Raw genomic sequence first — 23530 nt, 5'->3', positions numbered from 1 at the left:
CGCGGAAGAAGAAAACGGTGCTCGGCCTATGGGCTGACATGATGACATCACGCTTTGGCTGCGACAGCTGATATTGGAGCGGAGATGATGACACAGATGCTGTCCGGCCCCCATTTAATCATGTGCTGAGACATCATCATCATCATCATCACGCCTCCCTCTCTCCTCCACACACACACACAAACACAAAAATGCTTTTCCTAAAAGTTTAAGAGTTTTACTAAGAGTTCTTTTTTTCCCCCTTTTTTAAAGACATGTTTGCAGAACAGGTCGCATGTGAAAATATTAAATATCAGATATGGCTGCTGTAGCCACTGAAGGGGAGGTTGATAGTGGGAGTCGAAGGGCGACCGCAAAAGGTCGCGAGGCTCGCGGTGACATTGGCCGACCTTCCACAGGTCAACGATGGCGTCTCCGCCCATGACAGTGATGAACGGTGGCTACGACGGTGGGGTGGGGAGAGGTGGGGTGGGGGTCACATCTGTGGATGCTCGGCAGAGTACAGACAAACTGTTTGTGCGAACGCACGAACAGAAAAAAAAATAAACAGTGGGGGTGGAAGAGAAAGTGTGGGATTCACTCAAAACTACGACCATGGAAAAATATGCTGATATAAAATGTCACATGTGACACAGTCAGCACACACACACACACACACACACACACAGTACTACCTAAAACATCCTCCTGCCACTGCTTCCCGGTCAGTCCCCTTTGATTTTTTTGACCTTTCTTATACTTCAGCCCCCCCAGTAAATAATACTATGTCGGGTTATGTTCAGAAAGAAGGCGGGGCAAAGAAGAGTGCAGGACAGAGAGCGGAGGGGGTGACACAAAAGCCCCATGACAGAAATGCACTGTGAGTAATAAGTAATACACACAAACGCTGATTGATTTGAGCCCCTGTAGACAGTCACATTTATCTTTATTCCATCATACGGCGCAGGGTGGGGGGTATCCAATGGCAGAGGGCCGGTTTACATGACAGGACAGTGCATGAAGACGTTGTGTACGTGTGTGTATGCTTTGATAAAGCTGCACCAGAACTACAGAGGGAGTTGCTCTCTTTCGCCACATGCAGCAGTAAAAACACTGAAATTTAAAAAATGCAGGAAGATGCATTTTGTTCTTTTAACTAATTATTGCAACTAAAATACAAATCGCAGTGATTTACTGGTCATTAGTATGTCTTCAGAATTTCGCAAACTGGTGATGATTCTTCTCATGAATCATGACACGCTGCTCTTCCCTATATAAGCTGCCTTTATAGGTTAAAAGTATCGGTGTCTGGAACACTTGCACTGTATTTACTTGGTATTGGATTGATACCAAATATTTGCAGGATTGCAAAGCACTGCTATCTATGTCCCAAAAAAATGTAAAAAGTGAAAAAAGCTTCAATTTGGCTCTCATTTTGGCATTAGCCCCTCGTTTATGAGCTCCTTGCAGTCTCATGGATCACGCCTGTCACAGAGAACAGCATCTGTGTCACAGGTGTCTTGTCTGGTGATAAATGCCACAGAGCATTTTACAGGCAATGCCAGTTTAAATGACTTCATCTCCTTAACGTACACATCACATCTATGAATCACGCGTGGCGTTTAAATCATAAGGAAAGAAGCAAGTTAACTTTCAGCGAGGGCAGAACTTGAAAGTAATCGCAGCCCCGTATCGCAGCGTGCTACAGGGGGCACTAAAAGGGTATGAAAAGTCAGCGCTTTAATGGACACGCTCACGGTGCCAAACAACAAATACAAACTCATACGGATGTTGATCTACAGCCTGCCGCCTATTTTCATCCTTTCTCTTTTTTTCACCCCCTTCTCTTTACTGTTGTGTAAAACAATCAATAGCAAGGGCACATTAAGGTCTGGGTCGTATACTTTATTTATATAAGGCAATGACAAATCCTTATGATGCAATGGTTTTTGGAGGCGTGTATTACCGCACCACACAAATAAATACATGAATCCCACCGGGGGGAGGGGGGCAAGGAGATTGACGGAATAACGGGTGGGGGGGGGGGGACAAGCCGCCAAATCCATCACCGCGACCTTTTGGAAGAAATAGCATCCGCAATTTTGTCCACTTCCTTCTTATTCAGCATTTCAATTAACGTCCCCGCTTCACTCCCCCCAACGCACAAACACAGCTATAATTCAGGGCGGGATTTACGGAAAGAAACGACGCTTTGCATATGGAGAGGCCGCCACTTAAATGGGAATCGAACAGAAAGTGTGAAAGTGAGTAACTTCAGAACTTTATGATGCCTTTCAGAGCTGAAAGCAGAGCGTGATTTAGGTTAAGTGAGTAATAAGTAAGATTATCGAGGAAAAAAAAGACAATGTTGGGCTGGATATCAACTCCGTGAGGTCTGAGCCACTTTTCTGGCTATTGGCTCTGCTTGGTCTGCTTGTGTAAAAATGCTTGTGCAATTTCAGCTCTATAAAAAGTAATCAAAATTGCATGCCTTAGGTTTTTGAGGACAAGCTAAACTATACGTCGGCTGCAGGCATATCACATCAAGGTGTTAAAATGATATGGCTGCAAAAGCAGCTTAAAATAAACACCCTCTAAAAGGGTATAATCAAAGCCTCTAGCACTGAGCATCAGAGACAGATCAACTATTATATAATTGTATAATTTATTCACACACTTACTACTTATTATTTTTTTTATAATGGCGTAGATCAGATTGAAGAAGTTAAGTAGATTAATTAGTGACAAAAAATTATACAAAATGAAAAATGATATTAAATTGTATATATATATATATATATATAATTTTATATATGTTGTTTTCTGCTTTATGTTTTTGTCATTTTAACTTTTTTCTTTAATGACTGGAAGAAAGGAAGAAAACTAGCCGCAGTGCCTCTCACACAGAACCCTGAATGTAGAGATGGATTCATGGGTGGGATGCCATGAATGGCATTTTGTTTTAAACTAACACAAACACTCCACACTCCCGCCATGATGTCACCAGCTGTGACACATTATTAATGGGGGACGGTAAAGGTAAGCCACAAGCTGAGGAAAGCGCACATCTGTCTCTGCGGCCATCCTGAGCGGCGTGCTGTCACTCGAACACCTTCCCCAGAGGATTCGAGACACCTGCCCCCTGTGTCCTTTTTGATGACTTTTAATGACATCTCTCACAAGACCTACTCCACACACACCTATCGTTATCACCCCCCCCCCCAAAAAAAGGACCGAAGCAACTGGTTTTGGACTCCCTGTGTGTGGCGTCCTGTCCGGTCCAAGATCCCCGTGTAATAGGATTCCTCAAAGCTGCAGATGGATGGCAAATCTAGGCGGTTTCATCTACTAAAAGAGGGCATAAATCACGAGCGGAGGAAGCGGGGACGAGGCAGGGGTTATCACCAGTCTGCCTCCCTCGTGAGAGCTTTGCATTAAAGCATTAGTGAAATTAATTCATCTTTCATAAGAGGTTTGAGCAGTATCTGTGATCTATGATAACAACCAATTTCTCACTACGGAGGGGCCGGAGGAGGGAGGCAGGCACGGAGGGGGGGACAGGGGGGAGAAAAAAAAATACTCTGCGACCCTGATAGACTACACAAATCTGCTCTTTTTAAATGGGCTAACATTATCTGGAGTGCTGCTCTCTGGAGCATCATCCCAGATTCATATCCCAGCCGGGAAAGAGGCATAAATCACCAGGCAAAACTTTTCTCATCTGTACACCCCCCCCACAGACACACGCACACACCTACCTACACGGCACATACGCATGCATACACACACACTTCTTTTCTCTCTACATCACTCCCATCATCCTTCTCAGCATACGCCGTGCCAGCTCTGTTGTGCCGGTTTTCTTTGCTTGTCCTGTTAAATGCAGAACAATGCTTCGCTGCAATCATTTTAAATGGCTTTGCGCCTCAATCAGTGTAATTGGTTTTAGATCATCTCTGGAACGGGAGAGAGAAAAAAACTGAAGTTGTTTAGGTATGTATGTATGTGTGTGTGTCTAGGGTGGCTAAGGGTAGGCAGATAGGTGGGTGGGTTGAAGGGGGTTGGAGGGAGTGGGGGGGGGGGGGGGTCCTGCAGTGTGAAAGAGACGGAAATTGGGGGGAAGTGTGTGAAGGGGGCCGTATCCATCTGTTTTGCATATATTTGCGGAGGCGGCCGTCGGAGCATGGTTGACAGATGAGTGGGGAGTGCGGGGATGACACACGGGCGGTCGTGCTCTTTATTACTATATCAGCACAGATATGCTCGGCGCCCAGCTCCCGTCTGACGGCGCACCACACATCGAAACCAGAAAACTGAACACAGGCGGCGTGAGCAGGGAACTGCTCCACGGGACACGGGAAACACAACAAGGACTTTTTCTCTTTGAATTCTTTGTGCTGATTTGTCTTTAGATCAGTCAACTGGGTTTCCCTGAAGTAGGGGCAAAAAATCAAAAAACAAAAAGCTATAAAAACTGCAAAGGAAATAAGCAAAGTAAATATATGAATATTCAGGTCTGTATTGGATATGCATTAAAAAATGCAACAAATTGATGTATATACAGTACATAACAATAAGTGGGATTTAATACATCAAGAAATACACATTTTGAGCACACATAACCTTCCACTGTAAATAAAACATCTGTCAGCCGGCATCTCGGGAGAAGGCTGTCAGCCAATCGTGTGTGTTTATTACAAAACCCACCTCGGGAAAGTAGTCCTGTGGAAACTTCGCCTTCTCCAGTGTGGGTGTGCTTTCTAGTGTCTCTGAGCAGGTTTCCTTCCCGACCACCTTTCTAAATTTCTTGGCTGAAGAGGAAGGGAGGTTGACAGTGATGAAGGGAGAAGAACGGGGAGAAAAACACACACTGTTACAACCACAGAAGGTTCTTTTTTTAACACTGTGTGAGTGAAGTGTGAGTCTTAATCTTCTAATTAGACTGATTCTTAAAGCTATTTCAGCTTCATCAGACAACTGCCCCACCTGCTGGTCAGAATGAGGAACGCCTGCACTCGGACGAGGAGGACAGACTGAGATGTAAAGTGAGTAAATGCCTGTCTTTGATATCATTGGATCACTGCAGTGGATTAAATGCTGTAGATTTAAAACACTGCAGTCCCTGAATTTTCATTATATTCTGTCATAGGCCGTGTGTACACTTATACTAAAAGATGTTGATGTTAAAAATGGTCAAAGTTTACAATAACAACGTCAGTTTATGTAGAAATTCAATCTTTACACTGCTCTGAATACTCTGTTTCACAGGGTTTTTTTAAACTCTTGGCTCTGTATGGGGTCATAGAAGGTTTCGTGGTCACCACAGGCACACAACAGCTGTTTAAAATCTTTAGTTTGCGACTTAAAGTCAGCTAAAGTGACTTCTTTCAGGCAGATGATGATGACCCCTCTCCTAAGCCCAGTTAAGGCCTTACTATGACGCAAGGCAACTTTAGGAGAGTGAAAGTATAAAAACGTAGCACTGGATATGGGAATAACAGGCTCCTCTTCACCCTCCTCCACTTCTACACCACCCAGGGTTAGGGGAATTTTAATCTGTTTGGAATTCTGGAATGGAAAATCTTTTAATAGAAAAAATATAATGCCTAAATGTATGACACTTCACTTGAAGTCTTCTGCTAAGTTTCAGAAAATTTGTCTGAAAGTTTGCATGTGGCTAAAACAGTCCCAGCCCAACTGGACAGGCCACCAGCTCAGAGATCAGAAGATTTTATTATTTGCATTTCTTTGCTCAAACTAAAATTGCAAACTGACTCTTAAAAACATGGAGACTGCTAAAACAAATTATGCCCGATTAGCTGCTAATGTACAAACATCTGCAGATGCCCGGTGCTGTGATTTTAAATCAAATCTTAATGTGTGTGCACATGGGTACATGAATGCGCCTCTGCTCTCTCTTGTGACCCCTCCCCTTCCTTCGCCCTGTCCTTCACTGGGGTAACTGGTGCTAATGCTGACTTGGGTCTAATAGGAAGCGAGGCAGGCTCCACATCTATATCCCCTCTTTAATTAGCGTGGTCACCGGCCCCCTGGGCCCTCTGACACCGCAGGCTGATGAGACGGCCGTAGCTGTCCAATAACCTGCTGCACACCATTACTGTAGGCCCGAAATCGTATGAATTAAATCCTAATATTTATAAGCATTACCATTCTGTCCCGCTCCCTTTACATTATCCTCAAAGCCAATCACAGCCTACTGCTTTTGATGGAAGCAGGAATAGCCTGCAAACGGTCGCATGTGATATGCAGGAATGTGATAAAGGGGAATGAAGGGAGGATAGTGGTCATGATGTATGTGTGTCATGTGATGGAGAGAGGTGGGGTGAGGCTCACCTTTGAAATCAAACTGTTGGATGTTTTTCAAAGAGTCGTGGATAAAGTATAAACTTCCAAGAGCCTGCAAGAGAAGAAGACTTTTTTTAAAGACATTTATTTATCAACTTTTTGTTTTGTAAGGAGCTAAAAGTCCTTCAAAAGCTTTTCACACCGTCAGTGTTTAAAGGACTGACCTGATGTGAAAATGCCTAATAAACTGCACTGAAAGCAAAGCCAGCGCCGATCTTCCACACTCCACAGCACACTGCACAAACACTACACACACCCCATCCGGCTACACAACAACAGGTGCACCGTGCTCTCGGTACAGTACGCTCGCAGCGCGGCCTCTGTGCACCCTATTCTGGAGTCTTCTAACGTGACGAGTCAACAATTTGAGCTTTCAAAGGACACATTCAGATGGACTTTTCAATGAGCAAAGATCAACTTCAATAGGCTTAAAATCTTAATTTTCCCTGTGAACAATCAGGAAACTTTCCCAGTCGGTGGACGAGCCAATCAAAGTCTGTGGGAAGAAGTGAGAGTGGTGCAGAGGGGGATTTGATGCGGTTCACAGTCCGCTACACTGCTTTTCTGTTGGCCTCTTTACATTTAGGGCAAATCGAGGCAAAGCTCGAGCTCAATCCCCTGTGTCTTTGAGATAGCAGACCTTTGATTTAGGATAATTCCGAGTCTCCTTTTCCTTCAAAACAGAGCCAGAGAGCGGAGCGGAGCTTCAGCTATGAAGACCAGAGCAACCAGATTAAAACGTAAGTGAGTAGAGGGAGAAAACTATTGCAAAAGAGTGAGAAAGATAAGAGCGAATGTACAGGAAATGATAGATGAGTAATGGTGGATGTGACGGAAGGAAGAAGGAGAAGAAATCAGAAGCGAGGGGGGGGGGCTCAATGCATGATCTTTTCCCGTTTTTTCCGCACTCTTTCCAACACGCTGGGAGAGAGTTCGGGCCCGGCCTGGCCTCTGCATTATTTATGAGCGCCCAGCACATCTTGAGATTAAACATTTGCTGATTTGTCAAAAGCACAAACACGAGGTCCTGCCCATCTCCTTGACATATAAGTTCAGCCGACAGAAAACACTGTCGCACATTTAATTGATGAGAACCGCGCTTGGTGACCCGAACCACTGCCGTCGCCGCGCTCCCCTCCCTCCCGTCAATCCCTCTCCTGCTCAGATGGAGGCAAAAAGGGGGGGGGGGGGGGGGGGGTGCATATGAGAGGGGACAGCGTTGGGCGAAGGCAGGACTCAAGGTCGCAGCTTCCCATTGCGAGAGGACAGCTTCCAGGAAGGCCCCCCTACACTTATTTGTGCTCACTTGTCTTTATGTTCTCTTTCACCTTAAAGTGCCAACAACGGGCCTGGACACAGAGATGGATAGGAAAGCAGGGCCAGGGAGGCATAAAGGTGCCATTTGTCAAAATGGTGCCACTATGCTAACTGCTGCTGTTTGTGTGAATATTTCACAGAGTAGAGGAGTGAAAAGACTATTATGCCGTATTATTGTGATATATTTCCTTTTACAAAAGAAGGGGAATTTTTCTTTTTTATTTCGATTACAAATTAATTTGCAGCTGCATTTTTTGTTCTATTTACCGCCAGGTCAAAGTGCCTCTTACTGCTAGATTAACTGAAAATTAATAGACAAAAATGTTAGCAAGTCATTCAGGGTGTAACTTTGTTACCAGGCAAAACTGAATAAAATAGACTCGTGTTCGTCATCTGTTCAAGCAGAGCATTTTCTACTATAATATTTTATTAAAAAACCCAAAACTTAATTATTTCAGGGGAACGGTGATGGGCAGCGTCTCTGATTTTGAAGCCTGAACCAAAAATAATTATTAGAAAATTAGATTTTTTTTTAAACTTCTGACAAGTTAAAAAAGAAAATTATAAATGTGCATATATGTGTTTCCATTTGTATCATTTTTGCTACATTTGGCATTTTTGTTTTTCAGGAAAAACACACACACATTGATGTGGTAGAGGTCTCAAAACCTCACAAAAACTCAAATACGACACACTTGGTGTTAAAGGGTTAAATAAATAATTAGTAATTAATCATTTTGTGGAGCTCATCCAAACATAAAAGTAAAAAATAAACTTTATAATAAAGATTTTATAATAATAATAATAATCTAAACTTTATTTTCTTTAAAAAAAAGCTGAAGCTGATACCTCCACTTGCCCCCAGCACCTGTGACTACCAGATATAAAATTAATATGACATCAAACAAACCCGCATGAATCAATTATCAAATAAATTATAAACAACTATGCTTAAGTGGCTATCCGTGTAATCGCAAAAATCTACTTAACCCTCAACCCTAATAAATATTCATCTGACACTGGGGTTCAGATCCCAGCAGCAGCTGCTGGGCTCCCTCTCCTCTCCTCTGCCTGCCTGCCTCTCTCCCGCACTCTCCATGAAGAAGCTATTATATTAGCAGGGCGCAATTAATCCATTTGTCTCTTTACATGACAGGCTCAAAATATTCATTAGGGCTGGACTGCGCTGACAGGCCATGCTTATCTTTTACCAGTAGCTTTACAATGGCCTGTGTCAAACGTATGTTTGTCACGTCCCTCTTTATTGATTAGCTGCCAGATTCACTTGAAATAATTAAAAGTATATTTTACATATTTATAAACCCCACTGCCACAGCGGCTACTTAATTTTCCATTAGTAAAATGCAGTCTATTAAGTGCACCATGAGGTCCGCAGGGGGAGGTAAGGGGGAAATGAGTAATCACTATAATTGTAGACAGAAAGACAATAACCGCGCCATAAAAGCTGGGGTTTTATGACTCGATCTGGCAATGCTATCTCTTATCACAAGTCCTATTGGCTGCACCACTCACAGATAAGGGCGCACTGACACCACGGCGGCTGGGCTCGCGCTCTCTCCGTGCACGTGTGCGGTTGACATTTCCAGAACCCCCCCTACCGACCCGCCACCCAGCAGATACGGCCTGAACAAGTCCCAATAGACTGGCTGGTGGAAAATAGAGACTTGAGAGCGGCAGTACATAGCCTGCATACTTTGCTCCGCTGAATGCTTTATCGATACCGAGGGCTGCAAAAATTAGTTCTGGCTCGTGAAGAGAAGCAGGAATTCTGTGACCTCTGAATAGATTTTCTGCGTTTAATGTGAAAAATGAGCCATAAAGCAAACATAAAAGTAATAATTTTTCTTCAAGGTCTCACCTCCAATCTGTGCTAAGGGAGAGTGGGCCAGTCCCCAGGAGAGCTGACACATACACACTCCGGTGTCATCGCTGTATAGCTTCAGAGGGTAATGCTCTGCTGCCTCTCGGACACTGTAGTGCAGCTCGTGGGTTTGTGGAGGACGACGATGAGAACACGCGAGCAGTACGGGTGTTAATTAGAAAGCAGGTGATGCAATTAAGTGTTTATTGTGCATTACTGCTTCTTGTGGCAATAGAAGTCAGTGATTCACATCTGTGGATGAGGACTGTCTGTAAAAGGCTGGATTTACTGCTCTTTGGGCCCTTGTGTTTTTTGTTTTTTTTAATGCCAAAGGTCTCTAGGGCTGAACAACCAAGGCGCAGTGCCAAAAACTTCATTTCCTGATGGATCATTTGAAACTGGCCCATAGACTCCCAATAGCTTGCACTAATAAGTATAATTACATCCCAATACAAAAAATGGTTTAAAAATGGGGGATTATTTTAAAATAATTGACACATTTGGATTTTGTTAAAGCTTTCATGCATGCAGCTTCCTGACCAGGCCTGGTGTCATTAGCTGACTGTGGTGGTCCCCGGTCTGTATCCAGGGTTTTTCTCCACAACACATGACAGCTGACAACTCCACTCGTTCACATGTGGTCAGTTCTGACTTGTAAAAACACACACACACACACACACACACACACACAAGAACAACAACAACATCGTGGTGGCCAAATGCTGTCACTGAAGCTTTAGCTTTAGAGCTGGAACAACGTAGGATTTTTAAGATTATTTTAATTCTATTGATTCTTCCATCAACTGAGTAATGTTGAGTTTTGTTTTATTAATGTGCCATAATAAATGTTCAAAAGAGAAAAATTGCAGGTCTTTTAAAATTAACTGCTCATTGATTTCCTTTCTAGACATTGCAATGTTTTAAACCGCATACAGCATTGTGCATGCCATTTTGAAATAAAAATAAAAACGTTCAAAAATAAGTACAGAATCTTAATTACATTAGTTTCAAATACAATAAAGTAGGCAATCTCAACTAAGACACAAAAACATTACCTTTACTCTGTCTTCTTGGAAGGCTTTAGACGTTAACGGGAGGCAAAAATAGTTCTGATAGTATTTTATTGTGTGCTAGTGAACGAGTGTGTTTTTGTAAGCCTTTAAAGGACCATGTGGTGGTTACACACTGAATAACATTCTGATGATGTAAATTTTAATTAAGGTTATAATAATAATGAAATGAATGACTCCAACCTTTATTTTATTTTTTTTAATCTTATTATATATTAGCTAAAATCAAATTTTGTATCATTTCACATTAAATGGGGAACATAATTTCTGGCTCCATGTTAAATTATGACAACATCGTCATCATTGCTGCTGTTGTGCTCTCAGTCTTTTTGAGTAAACACCGAGGCCTGCCCGGGAACTTTTTACTCACAGGCGTGCTTCCAGGCGTCTGCTTTAAGAGTAAATGTGGGTGAAACGTACGCGTTTACATGGTGACTACAAAGTTTAAACGAAGAATCGAAGCAAAAAAATTTGTGTCGTGCATTTTTCAGAATCAAGTTGAATGTGAAATTTGTTTTTTTACACTCCGCCTGACTATGTGGTATTCCAAACGTGTGTTGCCAAGAAGGAAATTGTGTGCCCTCTGGTGGACAAACGATGTAACGTCGACATTCATATCATGGTTGAAGGTTTCTCCCATACACTCTTTACTGTTTTCATTTTTAGTTTTCAGGCATTACAAATGTCCCAAGATATGAACAAACAGCTCACATTAGCCTGCTGATAATTCAGTCAGTGCAGTCTAGAAGCTAACTACGTACATGCATGCCATCTTTTGGATACAGTCTATAAACTGAAGTCTTTATAGCACATTTTTATAGTTTTTAATCTTTTCTTTTGGTATTCCAATGCCATTTTTTTCTTGTAACACTGCAGTTCACTCGGTCTCATTTTAGACTGCAGTTGTAATTCTGGCCTATTCCAAGCTTAAAATGCAGCTTCTCACAAGTAAAGTCTTGTTTTTGTAATTTGGGAGTCATTCCTTCACTGATAAGATTGCACCATAAATACTTGAAGAATTTATGAATTGTGGGACCATAACAACATCAAGGCCATGACAGAGGTTATAAACAAGCCACAAGTTACGCCAAGGCACTAAACCATTTTATTAGGAGGAAAAACAGAGTGTTAGTGTGCTTGTTGGAATTCCTCAGTGCAAAGGAGGACTGGGTGCGTGTGAGGGCTGAAGTGACTGACCTATTAATCCATTAGTCAATCCACAGAAAACCATGTGGCAACAATTTTAAGTAAGCTTGGTTAATAAAACTTGTTTGGTTTGGTTGTCTCGTATCCCGAATGCTTGTGTTCCCTTAAAACACTCCCTTAAAATAACTAGGCGAGTGCGAAATTATTATGAAGGTGAAAATAATACTGCCTTTGATTAGAGCATAATAATCCTATAAAGTGATGACACTTGCCCTGTAATGAGGGTTATCTGTCTGTGGGCTACAAGCTTGTTCCAGCCACCTGCAGAGAAATATCTCCTCAGAGTTTTCCGTGGCATTTTGCCTTCTGGAGAGCACAGACAAGAATGGGCTGTTTTCCAGTTTATATCTCATTGCTCAGAAATCCCTGGAGCCCCCCGCATCTGACAAATCACGAGTGATGCCACACGTCCACACAAACCTGCACGCAGAATCGTAACCCCCAAAAACAACTCACAAATGTGTACACACACACACACACACACACACACACACACACACGCACGCACAAATACACACACAGTCTTATCGGAAAGGTCAATCAGATATGCTGTCATGAAGAAATGGTGTTGCAATACATCAGGCACACATGCTAGCCCCACACAGCTCAGAGAAGGAAGCAGAGACATAAGCTCTGACTAATAGGTACATGATATCCCCATTAATCACTAAACTCTAACATTTATACATGGCTAAATTGTAAACACACTGAATCAAAGTGCAAAAGGCAAATCCATTAGTAGACAATAGAACTGCATGCTGTGTGCTCTAACAGCTACTGGATTTAGGAATTGACAGATCTTTTTCAAGATCCGCCCTCCACATCCCAGCGAGGGACCCATTGATATGCAGGATCCAGAACTAAAAGAGCACCTTCACAGGAGCCTCTCTGCACAAACCTCCAATACCGCACAAACAGCCTGTTTGTCATCGCCGGCGAAGAAAACACCCTGGCACAAAAGTGAGAGGCATCAATAGAGGTGGCTTGCTTTTTCTTTTTTTTTCAGCCTGGAGATACAGATGGAGAAGTATTTTCTACCCCTCCTCAGCCCGCCGCCCACCCCAGGCTGCCATATGTGTTTGCCAAGGCCCTCTCCCAGTGCCATTGATTGAGTATTCAGAGTATTGAGCCACAGTGTCTATTATTCATCAGCTGCCTGGAAGGCCTGACTGGATACACAGACAAAACTCTCATTAAAACTTCCTCTGTCACTTCCTGTGATTTGAAAGCGGCTCGAGTGTTGGAGCCATCCGTCACGTCCTGAAGAAGCCCTTGTCTCTGGGATGTGTGTGCTGGGGACCATAGGTAAGGGACGCAGGCAAGGAATTAGGGTGTTCACAGACATACTTAGAGGAAGCACGTTAATGTAAATTAATTTACTTATTTTACAGTAATTAAGATTTAAGTTAAGCTTACTCTCCCTTAATGCTCTTCTGCTTCTCCTGGGAAGGAAATCATGTGCGAGCTCTGCTAGAAAATTGGTTTACAGGGCAAAGCAGGACCAGTATTGATCCCTTAGAATTAAAAGAGGAACCACAGATCTTTGATTCAGATTCTGGCAGTGCACCTGAAACTCATTTCGACTGCTTATACAGCTACAGTAAGTAATGAGGATAATAATGAGTAATGGGGACATTCGTTCGCTGGGCAGGTTTTTGGATAATTAGCATTCTCGCGCACAGCTGTGATCTGCGGTTTCAAACAAAACTTCAGTTGTGAAAAACGACTGAATGGTTCGTTGGGTAGGTATGTAGGTAAGAAGGCAGTTTACTAATCCCACAGGGAAATTTTTGTGTTACAGTAGCAGGATAAAGAATAAAAGTAGCACAGCAGTGAAACACAGTTAAAGTAAAAGTGTCACAGGTGCATAGTGAGGACCTTATACTCTAAGATTAAACTTAATGAACTATTTGGGACAGCACTATTAAAATATGCCAACCAAAGCACACTAGTAGTGTGTAATATAAAGACGGCCTAAAACAGAGTTTTATTTGTAAACCAAGTTATTTAAAGTAAAATAAAAGTAAAAGTAAGACGGCAGATCTCTAACTGTAGGTACTGTAATCTATTTGAAATATTGAATTCCTAAACTAGAGCATAAACCTGTTACAAGTTTACTTCAATTTCACTAAGACACATTAGACTAATAACAAAGCTCATATTTGACCTATTTAAGCAAAAGTTTGGGTAATCAAAATAATAACAGGCTTCATCCTCCAACACGACATGTGACGTGACGGTGCCGGACATATCGCCGTATTCCTTTTCCTGTATTTCCCAATTTCAGGCATTTATTGATCGTCTACTTCAAGTAAGCCCCCCGGCTCTGCACGGATCAGTTATGATACCTGTATTTTAGCGCTGTTGACTCAAAGCTTTTGGCAGAGTGTTTCCGGGCTTCCACTTCATTATTCTAAAATCTCCCAGAATGCAGAGCGACACACGCTCATGATTGATCTCGAAACCACTGATTTTATTTTCTTTTGAAGAAAGTATTATGGATGGGTCTAAACAAGGCATAATTGGCCAAACCCACGGCAGTGCCTGACCTGCCAACAATCCAGACCCACTCCCAAGGTTGGCTGCCTCCCTGGGAAATATTGTGCATTAATTTCATTTAGTCTCCCCTCCAACATTCAATGGTAGAAGTTAATTAAATTGCTTGTCCATTGTGTTCATCCACTTACAAAGTTAATGATATTGTGCCGGGGAATTAAAGAGCGTTTTATAAAGCGCACGGGATGGGAGCTGGCAGGCACTACATTGCCCGGTTGAACCCTGTCAGTCGGCGGGCTTCTGGACCCCCTAATTAGCGGTGAAATGGATGCTTCCATCTGCCAATTTCCTGCCACGCTCATCAGTCGTGCAGTCGCTCCTCTAACCTGCCCGGCATAGGGGTCTAAAGCAATAAAACCATCACAGCAATGACATTCAACAAAAAAAGAAAAGTGAATACGCGTCTACATGATATGACTCAGACTTTAAAAGAGCTACTTTATAATGCTGCGTTTTTGTTTTTTTGTTTTTTTGTGCTCCAGACCACACCATTGGCTGGTTCAGCATAATCCTGATGGAAGACTTTGATAACTTTGTTAAAAAATGTTCGATACACACAGTAATAGCACCTTGCTTTTATTTTTATACAGAGTGGTTTGAATAAATGTCTTCTGATAAAACAATAAGAAAGAAATGATGCACATTTTGATCCAATGCATGCTCTAAAACTTATTGAAAAAAAACCCCAAAAAATACCTCGGTGCACTTCTAATTAAAGGAAAACGTCTGAATTTGAAAGCGTCATTTCTGCCCTCTCCCCAGTTTCCAGTAAAGGTAGCAGTGGCCTGTTCAATAGAGAGAATGATTAATGCTCATATATATTCCAGCTGCGTATTTACTAATACCGTGTTGCTACTTCAGCAGCTTTTAACGAGGACATAAAAACTGAGGATCAAAGTAAATGGGATTACACCTGTGGGGCCTGAGCCGCTGGTGACCTCTTAATGAGGTTGGGCAAAACCGTCTTTTGCATGGCAGAAGAGCGAGCATAAATTCATGGTTAAAGAAAATTAAATGGAGCCACGGTGAGGGCATTTTTTCGCTGCTTGATGCAGGTACGCCTTGCAAATGAGGCGCGGGATCAAAAGCAGGAAACTTGACAATCAACTTTGTGCTTTTTTTAATTTGCATTATGGACTCCAGTTTATCCAGTTGCCCAAAAGGTGCAGGACACAACAACATTTCACTTTACAGGAAACAAAGTGTTGATGTCATTTTGTGTTTCTATTAGTGTGTTTTTTAATGTTTTTTTAATGTAGCTTGTTCAGGATGCTGCGGCTCGCCTTCTTACCGGAGCTAGAAAATTCGATTCTATCACTCCGGCTCTTGTCGATTTACATTGGTTACCAATCAAATATCACATTGAGTTTAAAATTTTGCTACTTGCTTTTAAAATTCTGAATAATACTGCGCCCAGTTATCTCACTGATCTCAATCTGTACACTCCTTGCTGAGCATTAAGATCATCAGGTCAGTTACTCCTGGCCCAACCTAAGCTTAGGCTGAAGACCAGAGGCGATCGTGCCTTTGCTTCAGCTGCACCTAAACTTTGGGATAGCCTCCCTGCTTCTATTCATGCCTCAGACTCTATCCAATCCTTCAAATCAAGATTGAAAGTTTACTTATTTAACCTGGTTTTCCCGTACAGTTAATACCCTTATTAAACTTACAATTCATTTTATTGCTGGTTTTTAACTTCTTAGTTGATATTTTGTATTCATGAACTGACCTTCCTGTTGAATTGAGGTTCGATAACTGTTTTACTTAACTCTTCCGGTCTATTACCTTCTGTCTATGCTAGTGCCCGATCTGTACTGTTGCTAATTGATTTATGTTGATTCTCTGTATTATTGTGAAGCACTTTGGTGTGCCTTTCTGGTTTTTAAATGTCCTATATAAATAAAACTGTATTGTATGTAGTTTGTTTTTGTTTTTTTTTCTTTTGGGGGGGGGGGGGGGGGGGGGGTTGGACATTAGGGCCACCACAGATTTAAGCCTGTTTCACCTTTAAGTTGACTTTATGTAGCCTGGCAGAGTCTCCAAATCTGAAACAAATAGCCTAGACAGGGTTATTTCTGAGTTGCATTATGGGAAATGTAGGATGTATCTGGTGCACCACACATTCTAAATTCCGTCTAAAGCCAGGATATCTCTGCCTGTGCTGCGTTGATTTTGGCCATTCTGTTTTAAATTTGTCTCCAAATTCAGAAGCAATCCAAAATTGCCTTGATTTCATTATAATCCCTCTAGCAAATTCTTTATCCATAATTTCAGTGCTAAACACAATTTTAAGATTGGCCCTGTGCCAGGGGATATTTACACTGCATGTCAGCTTCTGTTAGAATCACTTCAGACTGAAAACAGCAGTGTGATTAAATATTGTTTAATCAGTTTAGCTTAAAGGAATCTGGGCTTATTTGCAAAAGCTTTGCTGCCCTGGGACCAATGAAAAAAAAGCAATTGGTCACACTAGTTCAGACTACACAGTTATAATTAATCACGGGTCATTTAACGAATTCAACACGAATATAAATCTATTGCAATGATATATATATGTGTGTGTGTGTGTGTGTGTGTATATATATATATATATATATATATATATATATATATATATATATATATATATATATATATATATATATATATATATATATATATACATATATATATATATATATTGTGTTCCACATTTGACTTTGACTCATAAAGACAGACAGGAAATGGGGAAAAAAGGGAACATGGGGAACAATATACAGTTTGTAATTTCATTTCATCTTAATTCAGTGATTTGTTATACACTGTTACTGTTTCAAGAAGCTCCCACAGCCTTGTATGCAGTATCACAGTCTACAGTAATATAAAGGAGAGGCTTTTTTTCTTCTAACTTCTATCTACTCCACGTTATCACAATAAAGAAAAAAGAAGACAAGTCCGTCTCATAACACCACCTAGTACAAAAGGAAAAGTACTGACACATGTTTGCACTAAATTGGAAGGGATGAGATCTGTGTGCAGGGGTTAAGAATCTCTGGCTGAGCAAGATTTATAAAAACTACAGTGAAACTAACTGTAAAGTTTTTGTGTGTGTGTGCTATGGCAACGTTAAGTCATTTACAAAAACAAATTTAACACAAATGTTTTATAAATATGCTGACAGAGTTGGCCACCGGTCCAACCAATCCACACGTAGTGATCACAGACTGTATATAAAAGATGGAAGTTTCCACGCTGACCTCAACGACTCATTTTAAAGCCTCGGGAAGTGCATTTTCACTATTTGTGGAAACCGAGCGTTCATAGTTATGAACTAACTCCAGAAACAAGTGTTTCCTGAGGTCACAGATTTGCAGGCTTTTTGCAATCGGAGGACCTGCCCCTGCTGACCACTAAAAAGATTGCAGGTCTACGGCGCTTCTGATTTGCTTTCATTTTTCAGAACCATATGCGTGTCCTTCATAGTCATGGTCAGGACTTGTGTAATGAATTTATAAATAAATGTTTCTGAGATAAGATGATTCAGCGGAGAGGCGGTACATTAGATTATAATCAAAATGACATTAAAAAACATCTATTGAGAGCTGTATATTATAATTTGCCTAAATTTATCAAAGCATTTAAGATTCCTCAAAAAAAAAAAGAAAAAAAGAAAAGATGTGCTTTTGAAAAGAGCAGTTTATCAAAGCACTTTTCAGGTCACCTAGCCCCATGATTTATATAACACAATGATAAGATTGGTGTCTAAATATATAACATTAATGATCTCACATCAAAACGCTACAGTGCACAATTTAATCTAGATTTAAGCCCAACTACTACTAACACGGGATGGAACGCGTATTCTTTGACGAACACCGGAGAGCAATGTGTGGGACAATTATTATTTTGATCTAAAGGGGAATCATACAACGTCTATTCCTCCTAACAAGATCAAATTCTCAACTCTAAGTGTTTCAGACAACTGCAATTGGGCATGAAAGGACCGTTCTTCTTTCCTCACAGAAAAATCAACTTTAAATAAACCGTTGATCTAAGAGGCCGGCGTAAACGGCCACTTTCTTTAAATAACCGTGTTGTCCGTGCTCGACAAAATCCTCATTTCAAAATGGGATATGAAGATGATGAATATTTGCCTTATTAGATTGTTGCTAAAGATGAAAAATCAAAGTCTGAATTAGGCTATCCATTAGTAATTAAAGTGACATTACCTCCTCTCTATTTTCTCAAGCCACCGCTTGGTTGCCAGAGCCATTATTCAATTGTTTCGCATGCTGGGGATACAACGTCTTTAATATACTTATGCTCATTAATGTAAATCATATTTGGCTATGGATGTCCAATAATCAAAAAGAATATTTCAACTTGTAATTCCCCGTCTATAAAAAGTATTCCCATTAGGGGAAGAGGCCCATGCAAATGACAGGTCTTTGAGCCCATTGATTTTTTTTTTCCTCTACCCCGCGTTTTGGAAAGGCTGCTAATGTTGTCATGGACTGTTCATCAATCTATATTTTTATCTGATTCAATATTGTGCCTATTCATGAGGACTCATTTGTGAAAGAACTGATTAAATTAGGATCACACAGGCTGTAGGATGACTGGAAGCAATATAATTGTAACTGAACACTGGAGTTATATTAAGACTGGAAGGAAGTTTGAAAAGTTTACACACACACACACACGCGCACACACACACACACACACACAGTGCGTGCAGAAAGTATTCACAGTGCTTCACTTGCTCCACATTTTTTCATGTTACAGCCTTATTCCAAAATGGATTAAATTCATTTTTCACCTCAAAAAAGTTTGTTTGACTTTCTTGGAAATGTATTGAAAATAATAAAAAACTAAACTATAAAAATGTAAATAAGTATTTGCAGCCTTTTCTGTAAAGCACCTTTGGCAGCAATTACATGCGCACGTCTTTTTGAGTATGATGCTGCAAGCTTAGCACGCCTGTTTTTGGGCACTTTCTCCCTTTCTTCTTTGCAGAACCTCAAACAGCAGGTTGGATGGGGAGCATCGGTGCACAGCCATTTTCAAATCTTTGCAGAGATGTTCAGTCAGGTCTGGTCTCTGGCTGGGCTATTCAAGGACATTCACAGAGTTGTCCTGAAACCACTCTTCTTCTGTAATCTTCTGTGTGCTTAGGGTTGTTGGAAGATTAACCTTCATCCCCAGGTCCAGAGTGCTCTGGAGCAGGTTAACATCAAGGATGTCTCTGTAAATTGCTGCATTCATCTTTATACCACCTCAATACAATCCAGTCTCTGAGGTTCACGGACAATTCATTACAATGTACACTATGGATCCAAATCATGTCCAATCAACTAAATTTACCACAGGTAAAGTCGTAGAAAATTCTGACAGATGAACAGTGGGAACTGATAACAATTTATATTTTTGTGCTGTTTTTTAAAAAGATACACCTCCACCTTGCTTCTATGACTAGATCACTGGTTCCTGGGCTGATAGTGACCCAATGCTAAAATCTGAGCTGAACTGTAACACATATAGAGTATGTCAACATCTGGGTCAGAGTGGGCGCAACTTTTGATATCAAATAATCAGTATTGAGCAAACTCAACTGTCCCTGAGGATGCTGGGATAGCTGTCAGAGCTGTGATGTGAGCTGGAAAAGTAATCAGTCAGCTTGTGTCCAGTGGCAGCTTTGATTCTGTCCCACGCTGCCTGTGGCTCGCTCATGTGGCCTTGTAATGATAAAGTGGCATCCTTGGCTGCCCAATGAGAAACAGCTCTATTCCAGAGCCCCATAATGAAATATATTCGTTTGCTGCATCTTAGTGGCACTACTTTGTCACTTGTGAGAAGAACTTATCACGAAGGTCCCCATTTCTCTGCATCAAGAGCCCTTCCTCCTCCCTTAGTACAAACACAACTCTTTCTAAATGAAGGCAACATCGTCTAGATCATGAGCGATCCCATGAAACATCTATAAAATATGACAGCTGCTGCACAGGGACAATCGATGGCAGCCTACAGTATTTCCTAAGGCGCGAAGACTCAAGAGCGCTTCCGCAACACTCGGGATCGGGTAGTCACCCCATCAGAGCAAAGGGTTCAGTTTTGAGGTCGTGCTCAGAAAAATCATTTTTTCCCCCTGGGATATATAAAAAAAATAAGCAGCTTTCTGTCTGTGTGCTGTCTCAGTATGAGCAGAGGCGTTCTCGCCGCACAACAGTGACCACAGGACCGTGAAGCTTTAGAGGAGTCTGCAAAAACACACGCAGCAGCTCGTCTCAGGCTAAGACGCCCGTCCGGTGGCTCTTTGTGGCCTTCTTTGTCTTTATGTAAAAACCAATGCTCTCCAATGATGTGTTATGTAAAATTCCCAGAGGCTTGATTTAAATGGTTGGATATCCTGCATGCTAGCTTAGTTATACTCCAGTGCATCGCCCCTAAGAGCACATGGACGCTGCATGAAAAGCAAATGTAAATGCAGCCTTAGCTTCTTAGATAACAAGAAATTATGTCATGCGTTTTTTTCCCCTCTTATTGTATTATTATAATAATAAATAAAAAAAAGGGGGACTTTTCTTACGCAGATGTTTCTTTTTTATCCGTACAATCACAGCATCCGGCTGTTCCTATGGCCTCTCTTAAAAGACAGCTTTAAGTTGCGAGGGAGCAGAGGTCCTGTGCCAGGGGCGAGAGTGGCAGCAAACCCTCGCCTGCTCTCCTGTAAATATCACACCCACAGAAATGTGAGGAGAAAAGAGGATTTGGAGGGGCCCGAGCAGGTCTGCAGCAGGTCTCCTGGGTCTCCCCCTTTGAGTGCTCGACAGATGACCAGGTGGTAATGTATTGTTGATCTTCATGTCGCATAGAAGCGGAGCTTAATACACTGTGTACACTACATCTGTTACATTAACATGCCTGTGGTTTTGCAGGTGACACCATAAAGATGTAGCTTTAAATTATTTAATTCTCATAGAACTTGAGCATTCAGAGCATTTACCCATTCACATACACATGTTCATACAAGTACTTTTTTCTCTCTATCGAACATTCCCACTCCGATGAACTCTGCATTCAGTATCTTGATATGTAAGGTATGTATGGTATGTAAGGATCGAACCAACAACCTTCTGATTAGTAGAGGACTGCTCTAATTCTTGAGCTACAGCCACCTCCAGATTGTAGCAGTGCACCTACAAGGAGTTGCAGATGCATTTTATGCTATTTTAAGTGCATCGTTGTATAACAGCCTGGAAAAGATTGCCTCTGCATTAGAAATAAAGAAATCTAGTTTAATCCAACTAGTTTCAGAACTTGGACTCTATACTTCTTCAGTGGGATCTTTTCAAGGTCTTTACAACATCAAGTGATGATGAGTTGGTGTCCTAGTGTGTCTAAACAACAGAAGAAAGAAATGGAGATTCAGTTAAAGTTAAAGGTGGTGACTGACTTTGTACATATTTCAGGACGTCGGTGGGGCAGTTTGAGTTCTTGTTGGCAGAGTTGGGATCACACATGTATCATACACATTTTATTATTTCCATATGATTATATATTCAGTAAAAATTCTGAGTTACAAGTACAGTTGTTGCCAAATGCAGCAGTCTGATGGTTGGATCTGTTTATGGTCAGATCTGTTCATTTGCAAAAAAAAAATTGGAGGACAAAAATTTTGCTAGATCCAAAAATTAAATGGCACAATTACATCTAGCGAAATTACACGGTTGGTGTGAACGGCTACGTTAAGAATAGGTAAGTCTAAAAAAAAATTATTTTTATTTTTTTTACAATATTTGTATCTCATCAGATACAAGTAGCTTGTTGAATTTGACTTGTGAAAATACACAAGTTTACCAAAAGAGATCCATGAATTGAGACACAGTGCATGCACAGCATTTTGCTAACCAAGGGTTTTTGATGATTAGCCAGCTGTTTCAGCAAACAGAAGTCTTTGTACAGCCAATAAAGAGGGTACACAATATCAGCTAAAAGCAAACTATTAAATACATTGTACAATTACACATTTAGCTTCTCCTACAGATTTATGCTCCTAATATCTCAAATCTACAATCTTACCGTCAAAGAAGAGAAGATTTGGATCTCTGAATTCTCAGAAAAGCATCACTTCTATTCAGCCAGAGACTGCTTTGAAAAGTTTTTTTTCTTTTTCTCGTCTTTTCAGAAATGTAATTAGGCTGTTAAAATTAAGAGCTCGAATTTAACTGAAAGAGCATAACATCCAATCTAATAAGAGGGCTCTTCAATGAGTAGCTAATTATCTACAGCATGGTGCACACAGGGTGCTATTGTGGCTTGAACTTGTGCAGGGAGCCAGCTGACTGGGGCACCCTTTGTGTTAGATTGGTTCCCACTTGGGAAACATTATTCACTGAAATATGGTTATGCTTTGCTTTATGCCTTTATAAAAGGCACCACTTGGATATGTTATGGGGTCAAACAGAGGTACGTCTAATCATCGGGATGATTGTGTTACTTTTAGGGGGGGGGACAAACAAAGCATGTAAGCATCTAATCTTTAAGGAGTTGCATGAAATGAAAGGGTCTGCTGACTGCGAGAAGTTGACTGTCGTGACTCAAGTTTTTAAAGGAATCTCATAAAGTGTAAAGGATCTATCTTTTCCTTTAAGCTTGTGTCAAGGCAATAAAGAGAATCACACACAACATAAAACAAGGCCAAGAAAGCCAAACAACACGGGATGAGTGAGCCCAGTCAATAAATGGGCATGTATATTTGCTTTCTCAGTCATAAGAGATTTATTTTGGTGTGTGCATAAAACAGGACAGAGGCAATACATCATAAGCGACTGCATGCTCCGCCTTCGTTAAATGCACAGTAAGTTTCATCAGACAGAGTCTGGGGGTCCCCTAGCTGTTTCCTTCCTTTCTGTTTACCCAGCACCGCCCCTCATCTGTTCAAGCCCGTCTCCCTCTGACCTCCACAGCCTTAGTGCGACTGCATTAATTTTCCTAACAAAAATCAATCGGCCAAGGAATGGGACAAGGAGAAAGGGCCTTGTTATTACACCGAGCAGGAAACACCCTCTGACTGAGCGCGTACGCCTGTTTTTATAGGTAACAGTTCAACAGAGGGATGGGGGGGGGGGGGGGGCGGCGGCGGCGGCGGCAAAGGGATTGCTCATTTCCCCTGACC

General features: G+C 41.4%; 1 protein-coding gene across 3 annotated transcripts in view; it reads right to left on the bottom strand.

Annotated features, from left to right (window-relative positions):
• LOC120741726 (inositol polyphosphate-5-phosphatase A-like) overlaps positions 1 to 23530 on the bottom strand; it is a 155224-nt gene that overhangs the window by 57975 nt on the left and 73719 nt on the right. For all 3 annotated transcript variants that reach the window (XM_040044753.1, XM_040044754.1, XM_040044751.1), the window contains 2 exons: positions 6334 to 6397; positions 4687 to 4790 (listed from right to left, as the gene is read on the bottom strand). In XM_040044753.1, the coding sequence (XP_039900687.1) occupies positions 4687 to 4790; positions 6334 to 6397 (168 nt within the window). The remainder of the gene's footprint in view (positions 1 to 4686; positions 4791 to 6333; positions 6398 to 23530) is intronic.

The sequence above is a fragment of the Simochromis diagramma genome, unplaced genomic scaffold (genome assembly GCF_900408965.1).
Source record: "Simochromis diagramma unplaced genomic scaffold, fSimDia1.1 OVJJ01000486.1, whole genome shotgun sequence".
NCBI classification, from domain to species: domain Eukaryota; kingdom Metazoa; phylum Chordata; class Actinopteri; order Cichliformes; family Cichlidae; genus Simochromis; species Simochromis diagramma.
Note: the sequence above shows the minus strand (reverse complement) of the source record. Positions and strands in the feature narration are given on the sequence as shown.